At 40.1% G+C, this 20,417-nt stretch overlaps 1 protein-coding gene across 3 annotated transcripts in view; it reads right to left on the bottom strand.

The window, feature by feature from the left end:
- The window catches only part of KCNJ14 (potassium inwardly rectifying channel subfamily J member 14), a 43,614-nt gene that overhangs the window by 21,989 nt on the left and 1,208 nt on the right, over positions 1–20,417 (bottom strand). Inside the window, exons 2-3 of one of the 3 annotated variants that reach the window (XM_072110426.1) lie at positions 15,130–15,164; positions 6,209–7,071 (exon numbers count right to left, since the gene is read on the bottom strand). In XM_072110426.1, the coding sequence (XP_071966527.1) occupies positions 6,209–6,979 (771 nt within the window). In that variant the 5' untranslated portion in view covers positions 6,980–7,071; positions 15,130–15,164. The other 2 variants (XM_072110427.1, XM_072110425.1) reach the window with 2 other exon arrangements.

The following is a 20,417-nucleotide window of genomic DNA, read 5'->3' as shown; positions in this document are numbered from 1 at the left end:
GCAGTCATGGCCAAAAGTTTTGAGAAATGTTAATTTTAAAAAAAAGTCTACTGCATCAGGTTTTAGAATGGCAATTTGCATAATAGCAATTAATTCCAAAGTCACTATTTGCCTAGAAAATGAACTTTTTCCCTCAAAACACATTTCAACTTCATTGCAGGCCTGCCTTAAAAGGAGCATCTAACATAGTTTCAGTGATTGTTCCATTAAAACAGGTGTGGGTGTTGATGAGGACAGGGCTGGAGATCAATCTGTCCTGATTAAGTAAGAATCACACCACTGGACACTTTAAAAGGAGGCTGGTGCTTGGCATCATTGTTTCTCTTCTGTTTACCATAGTTATCTCTAAAGAAACACGTGCAGTCATTATTGCACTGCACAAAACTGGGCCCAACAGGGAAGAGTATCGCAGCTCAGTCAACAATATATCGCATCATCAAGGAATTCAAGGAGAGAGGTTCCATTGTTGCCAAAAAGGCTCCAGGGCGCCCAAGAAGGACCAGCAAGCGCCAGGACTGTCTCTTAAAAGTGTTTCAGCTTCGGGATCGGGCTACCAGCAGTGCAGAGCTTGCTCAGGAATGGCAGAAGGCAGGTGTAAGTGCATCTGTATGCACTGTGAGGCGGAGAATCTTGGAGCAAGGCCTGGTGTCAAGGTGGGCAGCAAAGAAGCCACTTCTCTCCAGAAAAAAACATCAGGGACAGACTGATATCCTACAAAAGATACAGGGAGTGGACTGCTGAGGACTTGGGTAAAGTCATTTTCTCTGATGAATCCCCTTTCCGATTGTTTGGAACATCTGGAAAACAGCTTGTTTGGAGAAGACAAGGTGAGCGATACCACCAGTCTTGTCTCATGTAAAGCATCCTCCAACCATTCATGTGTGGGGTTGCTTTTCAGCCAAGGTAATCGGCTCTCTCACAGTCTTGCCTAAAAACACATCCATGAATAAAGAATGGAACCAGAATGTCCTCCAAGAGCAGCTTCTCCCAACCGTCCAAGAGCAGTTTGGTGATCAACAATGCCTTTTCCAGCATGATGGAGCACCTTGCCATAAAGCAAAGGTGATAACTAAATGGCTCAGGGAACAAAACATAGAGATTTTGGATCCATGGCCTGGAAACTCCACAGATCTTAATCCCATTGAGAACTTGTGGTCAATCATGAAGAGACGGGCGGATAAACAAAAACCAACAAATTGTGACAAAATGCAAGCAAAAATGGACTGCTATCAGTCAGGATTTGGTCCAGAAGTTGATTGAGAGCATGCCAGGGAGAATTGCAGAGGTCCTGAGTAAGAAGGGTCAACACTGCAAATATTGACTTGCTGTATTAACTCATTCTACCTGTCAATAAAAGCTTATGTTACTCATAATATGATTGCACTTGTATTTCTGTATGTGATAAAAACATCATATGACAAACACACATAAAAACCAGAGGGCAACAGATCATGTGAAAATAGAATATTTGTGTCATTCTCAAAACTTATGGCCATGACTGTAGTGCTGTGGGATACAGTATGCTGAAAATGTGGTTAGATTGTCATGGTACAAGTTTTATATACACTTTCATTTACCTTCTGAATATTGTACTAAAATCTGTAACATAGAAACAGAGATGATGAGATTCACAAGATGTATATAACATTTTCAACACTGCTACAATTACATACACACTGTCAGATCTGATGTGCCTTCCTCCCCTGGATAAAGAACTTATCTGCCTGTAGCTTGTAGGTCTCCTCAGGCTGTGATGTGTTGGTTGCCGGCAGGAAGCTCCTCCTGGAATGCAAGGCTAGAGGCAGGGAGCATAGAGAATCTCAGCTCCACAGAGTCAGACAAGATGTCTGCTGACCCTAAAGTCAGAAGATCCAGGGTCAGAAACCTGGGGCAATTGAAATTGTGTACACTAGGACTGATAGAGACTGGTTGAACTTATACTTGTGAAATGCAGTATTTTTGTTAATAACACTAAGTTGTTACACTGAGAGAATGTGTTATTTTATTATCCTGAGTAAATTTAAACCCTGCACACACCAGGACATTATAGTATGTCCCTGCGGGTATATACTTCCCGCGCCGGGATGTTCTATTACATCCCACGTCTGGCACCATCTCACGAACGGAGCTGGCACCAGAAGCAGCGGCTGTCACCTGACTATTACAGCTGACACCGCGCTGTAACACCCACGATTGAAGCCAATGGTGAGTGTTAACCCCTTACATGCCGCGATCAAGCATGAACACGGTGTGTAAGGGTCTTCCCCCTATGGATTGGATCCCCTGTGCCGCTTACCGGGGGATCCGATCCTCTTCTGGGCAGCCCCAAGGTCTGCCAAGTCCCCCGGGACTGCCGAGTGCCCCGGGGCTGCCCGATGTCCTGAGCAGTCAGACCCCTTCCGGTGGTTTACTGCATCAAAAGAAGAGAATTTAGAACTTTGAAAATAAAGAATTTTTCAAAATTTTTGGCTAATTTAGTTTTTTTCATATCTAAACACAAAAGATTTCATCCAAATTTTTAAACTAAAAAGCTAAATACCATGTGTCACGAGAAAACAATCTAAAAATCCTCTGGATATCTTATAGCGTTCCAAAGCTATAAGCACTTATAGTGACACAGGGCAGATTTGAAAAAATGGGGCCGCATCCTAAAGGCCAAAATAGTACCGTAGGGGTTAAGAAACTTGTCTTGGGAATACCCCTTTAACCCCTTACCGACATGTGACGTAGTATTACGTCACATGCCGGGTCCCGGTGCACGGGCCGAGCCCTCTCCATATCCGGTAAGTCTTTGCTGCATATTGCAGCAAAGGCTTACCGGTAACACCCGCGATCGGTGCCAGCACCGATCGTGGGTGTTTTTGGGCTGATCGCCGCCAACAAAGCTGCCGGCGGCTTCAAAGAGATGGCGCCTCCATCTTTCTGAGGATCGTCGCTCCACGTGACATCATCGGGGAGCAGCGATCCGTCGCCATGGTAGCCTCGGGTCTCACGAAGACCCGAGGATACTTCGTTTTAACTCATTCATTACAATGTGCTATCAGAACATTGTAATGTATGAGGAGTAAAATACAGTATATGGTAGGATCTTACAGACAACCTAGGGTTAATGTACCCTTGGGAGTCTGAAATATAGTAAAAATAAAAATGTAAAAAAGTTTAAAAAAAAAATATAATAAAAAAACCTAATAAATTTGTTATCCCCGTAATCGTACCAACCCAAAGAATAAAGTAGACATGTCATTTGGGCCATACAGTGAAATCCGTAAAATCCAAGCCCACAAGAATACGGCACAAAAGCGGTTTTTTACCAATTTCACTGCATTTGGATTTTTGTCCCGCTTCACAGTACATGGCATGGAATATTAAATACCAACATTTTGAAGTGTAATTTGTTACGCAGAAAATAAGCCGTCACTCAGCTCTGTGCATGGAAAAATAAAAAAGTTACAGATTTTTGAAGGTGGGGAGTGAAAAATGAAAACGCAAAAACGAAAAAGGGCTGCGGAGTTAAGGGGTTAACACAGCCTTAGAAGCAGAAAGTAGCTATGAGGTCACAGATACTTGCTGACTAGCTGCAGTGCACCTTGTGCTGTAGTGTATCTCCGAACTAGCCTCTCCATTGGGGTAAGTTTATGGGGGGGAAACCTGATCACTGGGAAAGAGCACAGATCCACAGAAATACAGCACCAATATATGCTCCATACAAACAGAAAAAGCGTAGTTGGAACAACACCTATGACGTACCGGTACTACGATCCCTAGGTAGGGAACAGGTGGCTATAAATCCACTAACTTGTTAAAATGTATCAGACCTAAGAACAAAATCTAAAGGATGCTTAAAAAAAAGATGTGCACAGCAGCAAACCATGACTATATAACAGTCAAAGACTATGGGGCTCATTTACTAAGGGTCACAGAGCGTACTTTCGTCGGACTGTGCACCTTTTTCAGCGCTCGGATTTTGGCGCACGTGATTGTTTTTTTGGCGCTGCGACACAAATTGGGGGCTTGCCATCGGACGATCCAACTGATTCGAATTGAGTGCGAGATTTAACATTCAAATTGTGTTGCAAGCACAAGCAATTAGGCCCCTTTCACACTTGCGTTTTTTAAGCACGTTTTCTGTGCATACTTTTAACGCGCAGAACTTGCATTACACTCTGACCCATTGTAATCAATGGGTCTTTTCAGACTTGCATTATTTTTCACGCACACACGCGCGTTTTTTTTAATGCTCATTTAAATCTCGACATGCTCTACTTTTGCAAGTCACGCGCGTGAAAAACGCACCATACAAGTCTATGGAGATGCATCAAAAACGCATTGCACTCTGAGACACTTGCAAGTGCAATGCAAGTGCAATGCGTTTTTCACGCATCCATTGCCATAGAAAAGATAGAGCTTGGTCCTGAGTCCATTTCACGTGCATTTTCTGCGCGTGAAAAACACATTGAAATTGCATCGAAATTGCATTGGAGACGCGCGTGAAAAACTGAGACACTGAACAAACTGACTGAAAACTGATTGCACTCTGATGCAAAATGTGCGTTTTTCACTGATCGAACTCTGACGTGATCAAACTCTGCAACGCAAGTGTGGAAGGGGCCTTAGATGTACCACAAAAAAGATGATAAACTCTGTCGGACCTGAGTGGGGAAGCAACACGTGCAGGATATTGGGCTGGTAAACTCCAGCAGACGGCTAAGTAAATGAGCCTCTATGTCTACAAAGGGGTTCTGCAGAGTATTATCACACTGGATAAAGCACTGTGCGGCAATAGTCACAGAACAATACAGATCTGACATCACTCCCGACATGCCTGTCTGTCAGTCCATGTAATGCTCTGTACTGTGTAACAGTATGGCACACGCCAGGAGCGGGAGGAAAGCCTGTGAGCCCTCTCTGTACCAGGTGGGTGTTTACTGCATATTGCAGCAAACACCCTCCGGTAACACCAGTGGTCATGGGTGTTAACAAGTTAAATGGCGCCAGCAAAGCTCGTTGCCATGTTTTAACCAATTCATTACAATACGCAATTTGCACATTGTAATGAATGATGTGCAAAATTCCCATATATATAATAACAGTTATTTCCAGAGTTTAACCCTGTTACTGAAAATAGTGCCAAAGTTAAAAATACCTCTTTTTTGCCATTTTCCAAAAGATAAAAAATTCTATAAAAAGTGATCACACCCACAGCTCCGTACACTGAAGTATGAAAAAGTTATTAGCACCAGGAGGCGTTAATTTTTGTAAATGTATGAAAACATTATAAAACCTATATAAATTTGGTATCGTTGATCATACCGATCCAATAATTTTAGAAGACATTTAGGCACAATGAAGGCCGTAAAATCCAAGCCTACAAGAAACAGGTGTAAATGTATTTCTTCACCAATTTCACTGCATTTGTAATTTTTTTCCCCACTTCCCAGTACACAGCATGGAATATTAAATACCATCACTATGAAGTGTAATTTGTTACGCAGAAAATAAGCCATCACAGAGCTCTTTACGCGTAAAAATAAAGAATTTATAGATTTTTGAAAGTGGAGAGCAAAAAACTGAACCAAAATAACCAAAAAGAGGCAAGTCGTTAGGGGGTTAAGTAAAAGTCTTATTTTCATAGGAGAAATAACAGAGAGTCACAGCACATGAAAGATCTTGCAAAATTGTGAGTTTAGTGGTAATACCAGAACTTGCTCTAAATCTTACTTTCTTCTTCTTCTATGACTTAGCCCTCCATGGCAGCTTCATAAAGCCGCCAGGCCTTTTTTCTATAGATTTTAGGATTCTCACTTCATATACAGAATACCAGTGTCTCAAAGTAGGCAATTTTACACTGAGTGTATACTGACAAGAACATGGTAAAAACGTGTGTATTAAAAGCATTAAAACACCTCGCCCGGCCGAGAGGTTTTACCTCTTTTGCCCCGGAAGAAGCCTGAAGAGGCAAAACCTAGGTCGGGCGAGATGTTTGCCATTTTTAATGCTTGGCAATCTGCACTATCTATTCGTAATTCCCAACGTAGGACTAGCAGTGTACCACGGACACAGAGGTGACACAAGGATTACATTCGGATCCAGTGGTGGGGAACGGAGAGAGGAGCAAGTAACCTAGGAGATCTTCCATTTTTAACCTGAGAGAAGGTGGTGAGAATGCTGATTGATGTCAAAAGAAGCCATTTGTGGCAATACTGCTTACCTGTAGTAGCTGTGCTCGTACATGTGCTTCTACTAAATGGCTTTTCCGAAGATTTGCAACTCTCCACATGAGACACAATTTTCCATCTCTCAGTGCAATAACTGCATTTTCAGTGAACACAAGAGTCTCATTTCTCTTTTTAGGCTTAGCAATTTTTGCCATGATGGCTCCAATAATGAAGGCATCAATAATGCATCCCACAATGCACTGCAGTACCACAGTCAATACTGCTAACGGGCATTCCTCTGTAACACTTCGAAAGCCATAGCCAATGGAAGTTTGAGTTTCTAAGGAAAAAAGGAAGGCTGCCATAAAGCTGGTAACTTGTAAAAAGCATGGAGGGGGTGGGGTCTCTTCTGAACCTGGTTCAGGTGGTGGAGCCAAGTCCCCATGCATTGAGGCAATAAGCCAGAAAGAGAAACCAAAAATGAGCCAGGAAACTACAAAAGTAAAGGAAAAAATTAGAAACATCCACCTCCAGCGAATGTCCACACATGTTGTAAAAAGGTCCGTCAAGTAACGTTGGCTCTTCTCACTAAGATTGATAAACTCTACATTACAATGGCCATCTTTCTGTACAAAGCGGCTACGTTGGCGGACAGGCCGAGTGTGTACTTTTCCATTGCGGTAGGCAGTCGGCCTTATACCCTGAGTCAGTTCTGATTCCTCTTCCTCACGGAGTGGGTCAGGAATTTCTGTGCTAAATCGACGAATGGCACGTGCTACGCCCATGGCTATGGCACCACGAGGGAGGATGGTGGTGCTACCCATCCTTACGGTTGAGAAAGTAAAGGTGTTTCTAAATCAGGTCCCAAGATTTTTAAAGGCACAAAATGTTCATTATGATGGACTTTTAACCAATCCTAAAATAAAAAAAAAGAAACAGTAAATGCTCGGCTAGAACATATACAGGTATACATACATAAAAAGAGATTTTATCTGAATATTGTATATGGTGTATGTATGATCCACATTCAGCACAATTTTTTTTAGTTATTTTAATGTGAATCATTAAATTGGGCCTAGACTGCAAACAAAGTTATATCTTTTATATAAAGTAGAAACCTATTTAAATGGAACCTATCACCAGGAATGACATTTTTTGCTGGTGAAAGGTTCCAATAGCCTCTGCAATGATGAAATCAAAAACGCCTTTGGTAAAGTCTCATATACTTTTATAAAGTACTGAAACATTTCAGAATGTCGACAAAGTCATTTTTGAACTCATTATTGCAGAGGCTATTGGAACCTGTCACCAGCTAAAAATTACATTTCTGGTGACAGGTTCCATTTAAGGGGAGATTAATGTGAACAAGTCCATGGGCAACATGAAATCCTGAAATCCACCCTTATTACACATTTTATATATAGTATATAAATTTTTTTACATTGAACAACTATAATGTTTACTGTACTGTATATTGAAAGAAGCATATGGGCCTTTAATAGGGGTGTGTTCAGACTTTCTCTAGGTACCTAGCAAATTTTACGACTTTACCCTTGTCCCTTCATGCATCATGCTCTCACACTAAACTGACTTACTTTTTACTATATACATATGTATAATAACATATTTGCTGTTCTTCTAGGACCACCCTGGTACACTCCAAAACCATATGGAGCTTGTACAGCTTTTACATAAAAATACAGGGAAATATTAAATGAAATATTAAAATGAAGATGAACCCATTGTAAAAAAAAATGAAATGATCATTCACTAAAATCAATTTGTTACATAAAAATATGTCCTCGGATCTATATGGGTCAAGTACTTCTTTTGGCTCTGGCCCTTGTGACAGCTAGACACCTCACACACTCACTTGTACTCTCTCTCCGAACAAGAGCTGCTTATGTTTCCATATAAAGCAGATGTGAAGCTTAGTGGCAGCAGACTCGGAATTTCATGACAATGTCATATCTAATCTCAGGCAAGGTATCCAATTTGCATGTAAGGTCAATGATGCAGCAAGAAAAAAATCTATGCTGTGCTTCCCATATTGACAACAATGAAAATTGTTGGCAGTCTCTATCTACGTGCCACATTTGGTGATGCTGATGTAATACACATACTGATTTTCCTTGTTACAATTATCTCTGGAAATTATCCCAGACTTATTGATAAACACGTATACAAATGACCCTATTGTGAATATTCTTGCTTGTACTCAAATGTTCTTTATTAACTTAGTATTAAAAGCTTTTTGCCACAATAGATAGTAATGACATATTGCTAGAATCTGCCATAACCCAAAGATGGTCCGTCTCTCATCTCTGGGACCTCTACAATTCTGAGAGTAAATGGGGTACAATGCTTGCCTTGAAGTAAGCAACCCAAGGGTAGCATTTGAGAGGCAAGACTATTTTCTGTTTATTTCTGGAGATGACATATTGAGGCAGAGAATCCTGTGAATTAAATTTTTAATACGGTGACAAAGCTGACACTACATTAACTTATATTTATATTGCCAAGAATAATAAATACCAGGAAGCTGAGAACCTAAACGAAGGGAAGGTTTAAATTGGTCCAGCAATACCCATACCTTAATAGATACCATCCATCTCTTAAATTTACTTTTGCTTCACTCCTGTCAATTAAGAATCAGATTACTTCTACACTCACCGGCCACTTTATTAGGTACACCTGTACAACTGCTCGTTAACACTTAATTTCTAATCAGCCAATCACATGACGGCAACTCAGTGCATTTAGGCATGTAGACATGGTCAAGACAATCTCCTGCAGTTCAAACCGAGCATCAGTATGGGGAAGAAAGGTGATTTGAGTGCCATTGAACGTGGCATGGTTGTTGGTGCCAGAAGGGCTGGTCTGAGTATTTCACGCACAACCATCTCTAGGGTTTACAGAGAATGGTCCGGAAAAGAAAAAATATCCAGTGAGCGGCAGTTCTGTGGGCGGAAATGCCTTGTTGATGCTAGAGGTCAGAGGAGAATAGGCAGACTGGTTCGAGCTGATAGAAAGGCAAAAGTGACTCAAATCGCCACCCGTTACAACAAGGTAGGCAGAAGAGCATCTCTGAACGCACAGTACGTCAAACTTTGAGGCAGATGGGCTACAGCAGCAGAAGACCACACCGGGTGCCACTCCTTTCTGCTAAGAACAGGAAACTGAGGCTACAATTTGCACAAGCTCATCGAAATTGGACAGTAGAAGATTGGAAAAACGTTTCCTGGTCTGATGGGTCTCGATTTCTGCTGCGACATTCGGATGGTAGGGTCAGAATTTGGCATCAACAACATGAAAGCATGGATCCATCCTGCCTTGTATCAACGGTTCAGGCTGGTGGTGGTGGTGTCATGGTGTGGGGAATATTTTCTTGGAACTCTTTGGACCCCTTGGTACCAATTGAGCATCGTTGCAACGCAACAGCCTACCTAGATATTGTTGCTGACCATGTCCATCCCTTTATGACCACAATGTACCCAACATCTGATGGCTACTTTCAGCAGGATAATGCACCATGTCATAAAGCTGGAATCATCTCAGACTGGTTTCTTGAACATGACAATGAGTTCACTGTACTCAAATGGCCTCCACAGTCACCAGATCTCAATCCAATAGAGCATCTTTGGGATGTGGTGGAACGGGAGATTCGCATCATGGATGTGCAGCCGACAAATCTGCGGCAACTGTGTGATGCCATCATGTCAATACGGACCAAAATCTCTGAGGAATGCTTCCAGCACCTTGTTGAATCTATGCCACGAAGAATTGAGGCAGTTCTGAAGGCAAAAGGGGGTTCAACCCGTTACTAGCATGGTGTACCTAATGAAGTGGCCGGTGAGTATATATGCTAGATTCATTTTTATATCCCGATTAAAGGTATAATTAAAGGGAACCTTCTGTCAGCTTTTCACCACTAAACTACCAGCTCACTTAGGTAGAGAAATACTATTTGGTTGCAATGAGTTACTTTGAGAGGCTTTAGAGGGAGACGCACTTCAGATGTCTTTATTATTGGCCCTATGATACCTGGTATCACATTAAATATTAGAATATCATCTTATATTTCTTGTCCTGTGAGCTACAGGACCTTTGATTCATGCAGTTAAATAAAGACAGGAATGGATTTTATCTGCAGCTCACATTCCTAGCTATGTTTTAGTTTCAGTTGTGAAGCGAAGAAACCGAACCGAAGCGAAGAAACCGCTTCCACGTGGGTATAAAAACGTCTGAGCTATTAATTTATGCCATCCCCTGGTGGAGTTACTGTCCTTAGGATAAAATCCCAAAGAACGCCAAATATAAAAGTACTTATCTGGATGTCAGAAGCCACAATTCCCTTCTAAGAGAGTTGGTGAGTCACAATTTTAGAAAGGAGTTGAGCCTTCCAAAGTCTAGTAAATGCAAGATACTTCTTTATTGGTCCCATAAGAAATATCACATGACATATTCACTCCATGAGCCAAGTGCATACAATAGATTTTGATCAAAATCATAAATAAAGTGATAAAAGTCCATTCATAATACAAATATAAATTATTAACATGCTATGCGAAATACATCAATAAATCTAAGTGCTGTTATTATCCTGGATCTCTGACATAAGACATTAAACATAGGCTAAAGAAGTAGAAAGCATCCTAATTTGAGAGATTACAAACTTCTTCCAGTGACTAAATAACCATCATGGTATTTAATATTCCATGCTATGCGCTTGGAAGCTGAAAAAAAAAAACAAAATGTGTTATAATAAATGTGTAATGTCAATGTATTAAAATTAAAAACACACTTGCTTCATTTTCTTTTAGGTTCTGTTTATACCAATTTCACTGTGTGCTCCAAATGACACATCCCCTTTTCATTTTTCCATATTATAAGACCAATAAGTTGGTGGGTGATGTCCCAGCTCAAGATGGCAGTGCCCATGATGGGGGCATTGAACTCTTTCCCTGCCAAGGATGTTTCTCATTTATCCTTACAGAGTGGCACCTCTATGGCCAAGGATGTATGAGATATGTCTTGGATTCTAGGAGCCATAATTTTGTTTCCCCCCTCCCCTGGGACTCAACACACACTGCTTTCAGGGAGCCAGGTAATGTTAAAGAAACAATTGAAAACAATTGTTATTTTTTTTAATCATTGTTTTATGTTTTCTTATGTAGGGTGTACCTACCACCATACACCCCTTAACCCCATAGCGCAATAAGACGTACCCTTACGTCTTGCTGCGCATGGGGGAGTATGAAGAGGGCTCACGGGCTGAGCCCTCTTCATACTCACCGGGCATTTGCTTCATGATGAAGCAAATGCCCGTCGCTAACACCCGCGATCGGTGCTTGCACCGATCGCGGGTGTTAACCCTTTGATTGCCGCCGGCAAAGCTGCCGGCGGCATTAAAGAGCCGGCGGCGCGTGGGCGCCGCCATCTTGGCTCCGATCGTCACTCCCCGTGACGTCACCGGGGAGTGACGATCCGTTGTCATGACAGCCTCGGATCACATAAAGATCCGAGGCTATCATGATCTCGGCTATCTATTACAATGTGTGATCTGCACATTGTAATAGATGGTATGCAAAATCCCCATATACTGCCATACTGCAGTATGGCAGTATATGATAGGATCAATCAGACAACCTAGGGTTAAAGTACCCTAGGGAGTCTGAAAAATAGTAAAAAAAAAAAATTAAAAAAAGTAAAAAAAAAAAAATTATATTAAAAAAACATAAAAATTCAAATCACCCCCCTTCCCCTAGAACTGATATAAATATGAATAAACAGTAAAAATCCTAAACACATTAGGTATCGCCGCGTCCGAAAATGCCCGATCTATCAAAATATAATAACCGTTTTTCACTGCGTTTTACCCCGTAGCGGAAAATAGCGCCCGAAGTTGCAAATTGCATTTTTTTGCCATTTTGAAAAATAGAAAAAATTCTATAAAAAGTGATCAAAAGGTCGCACAGTCCTAAAATTAAAAGCGTTGAAAATGTCATCAGAAGTCGCAAAAAATGACACCACCCATAGCTCTGTACACTAAAGTATGAAAAAGTTATTAGCGCAAGAACACTGTAAAATGAAGAATTTTCTGTACAGGAGGTTTTAATTTTTGTAAATGTATGAAAACATTATAAAACCTATACAAATTTGGTATCCCCGTGATCGTATTGACCCAATGAATGAAGAAGACATGTCATTTGGGGCGCACAGTGAAAGCTGTACAAACCAAGCCTACAAGAAATGGCGCAAATGTGTTTTTTCATCATTTTCACTGCATTTAGAATTTTTTTTCCGCTTCCCAGTACATGGCATGGAATATTTAATACCATCACTACGAAGTGCAATTTGTTACGCAGAAAATAAGACATCACACAGCTCTGTACATGGAAAAATAAAAAAGTTATAGATTTTTGAAGGTGGGGAGTGAAAAATAAAAAAGCAAAAACGAAAAAGGGCCTGGTCCTTAAGGGGTTAAAGAAGACCTCTTATCAATACTAACATGTTTGTCTTAGTAAATACTTGTATTATCCTTATCTATCCATCACTTTCTTAAAATTGTTCACTCTTCCTCTAGAATATTTCTCAATAAATTAACAAATGGGCATTGCCAGTGTGAAAGCCCCTACAAGAGTGTGTTAAAAGAAGTCTGTGAAAAGGGGCATCCACTGTGTCATAATCAGTGTAATATATATATATATATATATATATATATATATATATATATATATGTCCATATATAACTCATGGTGATGGGGTCAACGAGAGATGTTCCATGAAAAGGTCATCTGAGTTTCTGCTGTGGAATAACACAAATGTTTTTGCTGGTAATGCAATGAGGAAACCAATCTTGTGATCCCCAATCACCCAGACAGTAGCGTGCAGACAAACTAATAGCAAATATAGCATGTAATTGTTAAAGGTTCCAAATCCTTTAGTCCCAGATTTGGGGGCAGTTTACTTTGTCTTGCACGCGACTAAATAGCTTTCCACAACTGTTATGTTCCAAATCTATTACTAGAAAGATCACAATGCACATGCAAAGTCAACAGTTCTAATAATTACATGAAAGCATTACAGATGCCCACTTACAACAATGGCAAGACTTATACGAAAGCACCAGGATTTGGACAGTAACAATAGCTCACCAAAGGTTAGTTGAGGAATCTGAGGAGATCTAAATGTTACGCATCAACCATGATGAGTAGTACAGCATATTGTACAATATGGCACGCAATATCCAGGAGTACCTACTGGTCTACCATACCTTTAAATCACTGAGTTAAAAGTTATTTTTAGAATAGAATAACTGAGTTAAAAGTTATTTTTATAATATAATTATCCAATGATCCAATGGCCTGGAATTTTGCATGTCCAAACAATTATCTAAAAGCATCTATCACTGATGGCATTGTCTCTAGGCATTTCATTGCTGTGTTTCCTGTAGGTGATAAGCTTTGTACTGGGGACCAGGACCGTTATTTCCCTTATGCAAGAAAAATGCATCTTCATCTCTTACTGCCTCTTCATTTGATCACATACTGTATTTTCTAAAATGGATTTTTATATAGCCTGACAGATCTTATCCTTCACTGGGAAACCAAATTAGAGCTGACATCCATAGTCTGTGAACGATGAGGTAAAGTAAGCAGCTGCAGATGGAGAGAAAGAGGTACATAAACACACAGATGTTGTTTCTTGTATTATGGGTAATCACGGTTTCGTGGTTGCGTCTTAGACCGGGCCTGCTGGGAGAGCAGGGCCCATGGATGTCACAGTGCTTTGAACAGTAGTCCCTGGAGGCAAGACAGGAATAGTGTACACCTGGCTCGTGCTTGGTGACAGGAGGGCCACGGCTGACTCAGGACTCAATAAATGGCCACCTGCCCAGGAACTCCAATGATTGTTGGGCTCACTATGAAGCATTGGCAGAGCAGGGCATAATACAGTCCCTTCTCTCCCACTATATACAGGAGTGCAGGGGCGCATGGAAGGATCGGGGATCAAAAAGAAGGGGGACCATAAGAGGGCATTTATTAATAATGTTCGCAAGTAAGGGTGATTACTATTAATTAATGGTGATTAATATTACTTAATAGGGCAAAAAAGGGGGCATTCACTAAGAAGGGGGACAGTAAGGGGGCACTTATTAAAAATGTGACAAAAAGTGACACTTATAATGGGGCTACAAATTAGAACTTTTACTAAAATAAGGGGGTGCTTACTAAAAATGTAGCATTAAACATGAGGGGTCAGTAGTGAGGAGCATGGTTCGTGGCAAAGGGGGCCCTGTTAGGAATTTGCCCTGGGGCCCATTGGACTTTAATTATGCAACTGCTTGCATGTGTTTATTATTCTATTCTTGACAAAAAACAGGATTCACAGCCACACTTCACAATACTGATGTATGGTATACTTCATGCTGCTTCTGAGGATAAGGAAGTGAGAAATGGGAGCAGGAACTACTGTTAACTGTTTCCTTTGTGTGCAGTTATTTTCCAACAACAGCCAAGAGCCAAGCTCTGTGAGACTTGTCAAGTAGATATGGAGGCTATACATGAAAAACAGGTGAACATATAGAATACAAGTGAAATGTGAAACATTGTTATTGAAAAATTACACATATGTGATAGCTAGAAAGTACGTTTAGTCCAGCTTCATACAACAATCCAGGGAAAGTAAAACACAAAGATTTATTTCATACTTTTAAAAGTTCATAATAGCAAATGAACACATATGAGAACACAGACATGCACAGCGTTATTGCCTAGGCGTTTCGGAAAAGTCCTTCATCATGGCATCATTAATAAAAAGTATGAAATAAATCTTTGCGTTTTACTTACCCTGGATTGTTGTATGAAGCTGGACTAAACGTACTTTCTTCTATTGTGGTCGTGGAACTGGGTTGTCCGTGCTCCAACCATGCCAGACACTGTTAAATGATCCTCAGGTGAGCTGACTCTACCTTTCTCTATGGTATAGCTAATCCTGAAAAGAAATCTGAAACAATAGATACAGGTTAAAATTTAGTGAATTTGTGTGGACATACATTCATTAGGATATTCTTCCATTTTTATGAATGATAGGCCCCAACAATCAAAATCGTGAGCAGCAGGTCAAATATTCATGTTTTCACTCAGTTTATCTCTATTAGACTACTAAAGGAAGCCAAGCGCTATCTCTGGCCATCACATAGGACTTACAGAAGTTGCAATGGGAAAGTGAGACCCAACAGTCCAATAGTAGGATAAAAGATAAAAAAAAACTGGTAGGTCAGGTGCAGTGTTCAGTTCTGAGTCAGAATAACATGTTTATTGGGTACATACAACGGACTACTCATTCATCAAGTTCAAATAGCTCCACAGGAATGAACAGCACTCCGGTGTTATGCAGGGTAGAGATTGATCGATAATGCTGCTGGAGCTCCCCTTATGAGCACTGTGAACTCCTCTCACCGGACCGCTGGCAGCATTTTAAACTGGCCCACATTATCAATAAATTTCTACCCTACATAACTCCGGATTTAGGAGAGCTGTTCATTCCTGTGCAGCTATTTGGACATGATGAAGGGAGCGGTGTGTTCCCGAAACGCATAGTCAGTTATACATGCCCAATAAACATGTTATTCTTACTGACAACTGAACAGCATATCTGCCTACATGGTATTTTTTAGTTTACCAACTGTGTACCTTTGGACACAAGAAGACGCTGCAGATAGCAATGAAAATTGTATTATTACCGTTTTTGGTTGTATTGTACTGTATAACCTTCTGTTTACAGTTACTCCAATTGTAGTGTCAAAGCAGTCAGACCACACTGATAAGACACATATTCCATGTTTCTAAGGATAGTAGATAATTTTTAATTATTAGAAAACCCCTTAGCATAATCTTTATTTGTTTTGTGTTTAATTTTAAAATATGTTTAATACTTATTAGTAGAATTATGAGTTCTACACGATTTCCCAGAAGAAAACATTGTGGGCCTCCTTTAAAGGAAACCTACCACTTGTAGTGGCAGGTTTCCAATAGCAATACCGGGCACCAGCTCAGGGTGAGCTGGTGCCGGAGCTTATTTTAGTTAGTGTTTTAAACCGCGGTATCGCGGTTTAAAACACTTTTTAAACGTTATAGCCGGCGCAGGGAGGTACGCGCTCGGCGCTTACCGTGCACGCGGCTACATAGGAAGTGAATGAGAGCCGCGTGCACGGTAAGCGCCGAGCGCGTACCTGCCTGCGCCGGCTATAACGTTTAAGAAGTGTTTTAAACCGCTCACCCTGAGCTGGTGCCCGGTATTGCTATCGGAAACCTGCCACTACAAGTGGTAGGTTTCCTTTAAGGATAGACCATAAATATACAATGTTGGATAAGAATGCCTAGAGCCCACCACTAAGGGATTTTCTATTAATTAAAAATGATCTACTATCCTCAGAAACATGGAATATGTGGGCCCACCACTAAAATCTTTTCATGAATGCCCCATTCATCAGGTTCTGATGGATACATCATCAGTCTCCGACCTCTTGATGAATTTGGCAAAGTGGCACTGCCGGTGTACCATTCTACACCAGGAAGGGTAGAATTACACTGCAACCAGCAAAATTTCCCTTATGAAAATTTGTTAAATGTAGCAAGTGTGCAGGTGTGAGCAAGGAACACCCTACACTGGCCCTCCCCACTCCCGGCCGCGCCCATCTTCATGCCCCCTCGGAGTAAGGGTATCGTAAAGAGGGAAATAATCACAATTATGAGTAGTGTGTCAGTATTTCAGGGCCAGAAAACTGACTTACAAGTCCTGATAAATGTCTGCCTATATTTCTAATACAGCTGTGCGCCAAATATATTCTGGCTTATTTACTAAGGGTCCGCGGACGCACTTTCGTCGGACTTCATGACATTTTTAGGTTTTGTGCGGCTGTGACAGATATTTAACAGTGGATTGTGTTGCATGCCATCCGATTTTTATTACAGCTTTCATGCAACAGGAATTACGGGGGGGGATCCGTCAGCAATCTGACGGATTCAGACTGAGAGTGGGATTTAACTTTCAAACTTTCAAATTGTGTCGTAAGATCAAGCACTTACATGCATCAGGAAGGAGATGGTGAACTCCGGCAGACCAGAGCGGGGAAGGGACTCATGCAGGATAACGGGCGCATGATCTTAGTGAATCGCGGCACAGTGCATTATCGACGGACAATGCACTTTCTGTGAACTCTATTAAAGTGTAGAAGCAGCTAGTCTGGAACACCATATTCATATCCTACAACACAGGTAATAAATCCCCTGCAATGTATTTTATTAAACCACCCAAGGACTTTTTATGGAGCAATTATTTTAGATCTTTCACAATTAAAGTGGAATTAATGATATTTAGTTTATATGTATGGATTTGACACATTCTATCTTTCCTATTGACTGTGTAATTCTAATCAGTATGACCTAAGTTTATTATTGGAACATTTTTTCCATTGCATATGTGCACAGTGGATACCTGATGCCTTAACATTGCCACACCAGAAAGTGATGATGAAGTACTCTTTGTAACAAGGAATATATTCATCCTGATAGGACTAAGTGAAAAAGGTCACACTGCATTTCCCGATACAGCTACATTATTGATGCTTTGTTTCAACGTATACATTTTCCATATCCCTTAGGAGGATCTTTCCTGTATTTCCCTAACATCCATTAAAGAGTATAGACCCATACCATAGTGACACAGGGGGGACATATACATGGAACTTACTTATCAATTATTCATATTATTTATCCTTACTGCATATCTGACCCTCCACTTTTACATTTTTGTTTTCTCTTCAGACAAAGCTAATAATTTATTAATGTACATAGAGAGTTTATGGCAGATTGATCAGCTATTGTCTTTATTAAAATATAATTTCTCAAAAGTTTCTAGTTGTGTATCCTATAGTGTTGTAAGTCAGTATAACATACCTATTATATTTCCTGTATACATCATTTATAGCATTCATATGATCATACAGACTTTGCGAGACATTTATCAGGCCACTTTTTTGGTGAAGTCCTGATAAAAACAATTTCCCACTTCAAGCCATCTCTATACCAGGTAGGTGTGGATGGTTGTAAAGGGGGGACACGGCTGGCAGCAGATTGGACCTTTGCAGGGCATTTTTGCCCCATGCCTGCGCATGCACTAAAACTAGAGACAAAAATTGTCTATAGGCCTTATCAAGTATATATGAGCTCTTAATGGAGGCATGTCCAGACTCAGTGCTTAGGGCTAAATGAGTAAGTACTTGGAATGGGATGTTTATTAAAGGAACACTCCAGTCAAAGCTAATTCATTAAAGGAAATGTAAAGTTAAAAACCAGTTAAAAAAAAAACATAACATAAACAAAATAATCGCCCCCGCTCCTCTTCATCTTAATCCTGGAGCTGTCTGTCGCTAGTCTTGACACATCGGAATCACTTGGAAAAGAAAGTTATAATTAGCAGCTCCGGGCTGCTAATTATGCACGGCTTTTGCATGACATCACCTCGCTTTACCATGCTCCTAGCATGGGAGAGGTGGTGGCAAGAATGTGCATAATGAGCATCCTGAAGTGACGGACATCTTGTCCCAGCTCTCTGTGCTGCTAATTATAACTTTCTTTTCTAGGTGATGCATGTCAAGATTAGTAAAGAACAGCTCCGGGATCAAGATGAAGAGGAGCGGAGGTGAGTATATGTAAGTTTTTTTTTTTTTTAACTGGTTGATTTCCTTTAATGCATGGTGCAGGGCCCAAAGGGAGGAGCCGGACTCATTTTCATTGTATTCATAGAACCTTGCTAGAACTTAGAGTCATGTTCTTCCCTTTGCCCCGCAAAAGATACAATGCAATGAATCATCTTTGACTGGAGTGTTTGGTTTGCCTTCTTCTAGATCAACACTGTAGAATTTTACTTTGGACGTGATGGCCCTCTGTCTATAGAAATGCCATCTGTGTACTTCCATTACCCTGTATGGGAACAGTTTAGGGAAAGTGCTAAAAATGAGTTAATACATATGTAGCCGTTATGTTTGTCATTCACCTTCTTTAGACTCTATAATAGTAATTTTCTGAATAGGGCCATTATCCTGACGGCCATAATACAGTCACAGGACCTTGAGCACTTTTAACCATGTTCCATAGTTATCTAAGCTCATTATTACAACTTAAGATAGGTCCTTTGGGCAAAATATAGATGTTAAGAAAATGTAGTAGGTTTATCTGCCATCCCATTAAAACTCACTCAAGTCCAAAATAATGTGCCAATGTGTAGTTATTGCATACATTTTAGAAAAAATGTGTTATAATGTGATTTCTATGTATATCAACTAAAATTGATTTGCTATTTTTTATTTGACTCCAAAGTTTCTCTATTTTGCTTTTATTATATTGCTATATTATTTTATCATAACACACCAACAATACACACTACAAAGTTGAATGCAACATCATGGGCTGTGCAAAATGGAGTGAAAAAAATGATTGTTTTTGTACCATACAGCAAAATATGTTGGTGTTATCTTATTACTAATATTATACATTTGCTTATTTTGATTTTCATAATAATGATTTATCTGGACTGTCTAGCTTCTGGATTTGATGCTAATTACAAATTAGATGTTCCCAAATACTGATATTAATTCATTGATATGTTTTCATTTTGGCTACAAAGGGAGAATTACAGATTAACTGGAACATTGTAGGAATTCATTGAGAGAATTTAGTATTATTTTCATGCTTGTTAACCATTTACTGTAAAATCTGATACATTGCATAGTTTTCTCTATTTTATTTTCACTGTGACACACAAACATGATATACACATATTGCAAGCTTCTTAATAGAAACTGTTAATGTGTTATGAAGATATTTTAAATGGGGAATGGATTATAAAACCTAACCTTAAGGGAATTTATGTGAAATACTGGTTGACCTTTTGTGACCAAGATACTTTGATGCCTAAATGTCCACATCAAAATTTCTTGATTCCAATGTAAGCACCATATGTTGGGCTTTCAAAGTGCACAGAAAAAAACATTTTTTACCAAATAATTTAATACCAAAAATTATATATAACCCCATCATCACTGCAGTGAAGAAGAAAAAAGGTCACCGTATTTATTCATTGTGTGTCTCCTGTCATTAGCTGAAGTATGGTCTCGCTTCCACAGCTATATTCACCACTTTTTCAGTCAGGGATGACCATTGCAACCTTCAGGTGACAGCCTAATCTTTTTATTCT

The sequence above is a fragment of the Engystomops pustulosus genome, chromosome 6, assembly GCF_040894005.1.
Source record: "Engystomops pustulosus chromosome 6, aEngPut4.maternal, whole genome shotgun sequence".
In the NCBI taxonomy this organism is placed as follows: Eukaryota; Metazoa; Chordata; class Amphibia; order Anura; family Leptodactylidae; genus Engystomops; species Engystomops pustulosus.
Note: the sequence above shows the minus strand (reverse complement) of the source record. Positions and strands in the feature narration are given on the sequence as shown.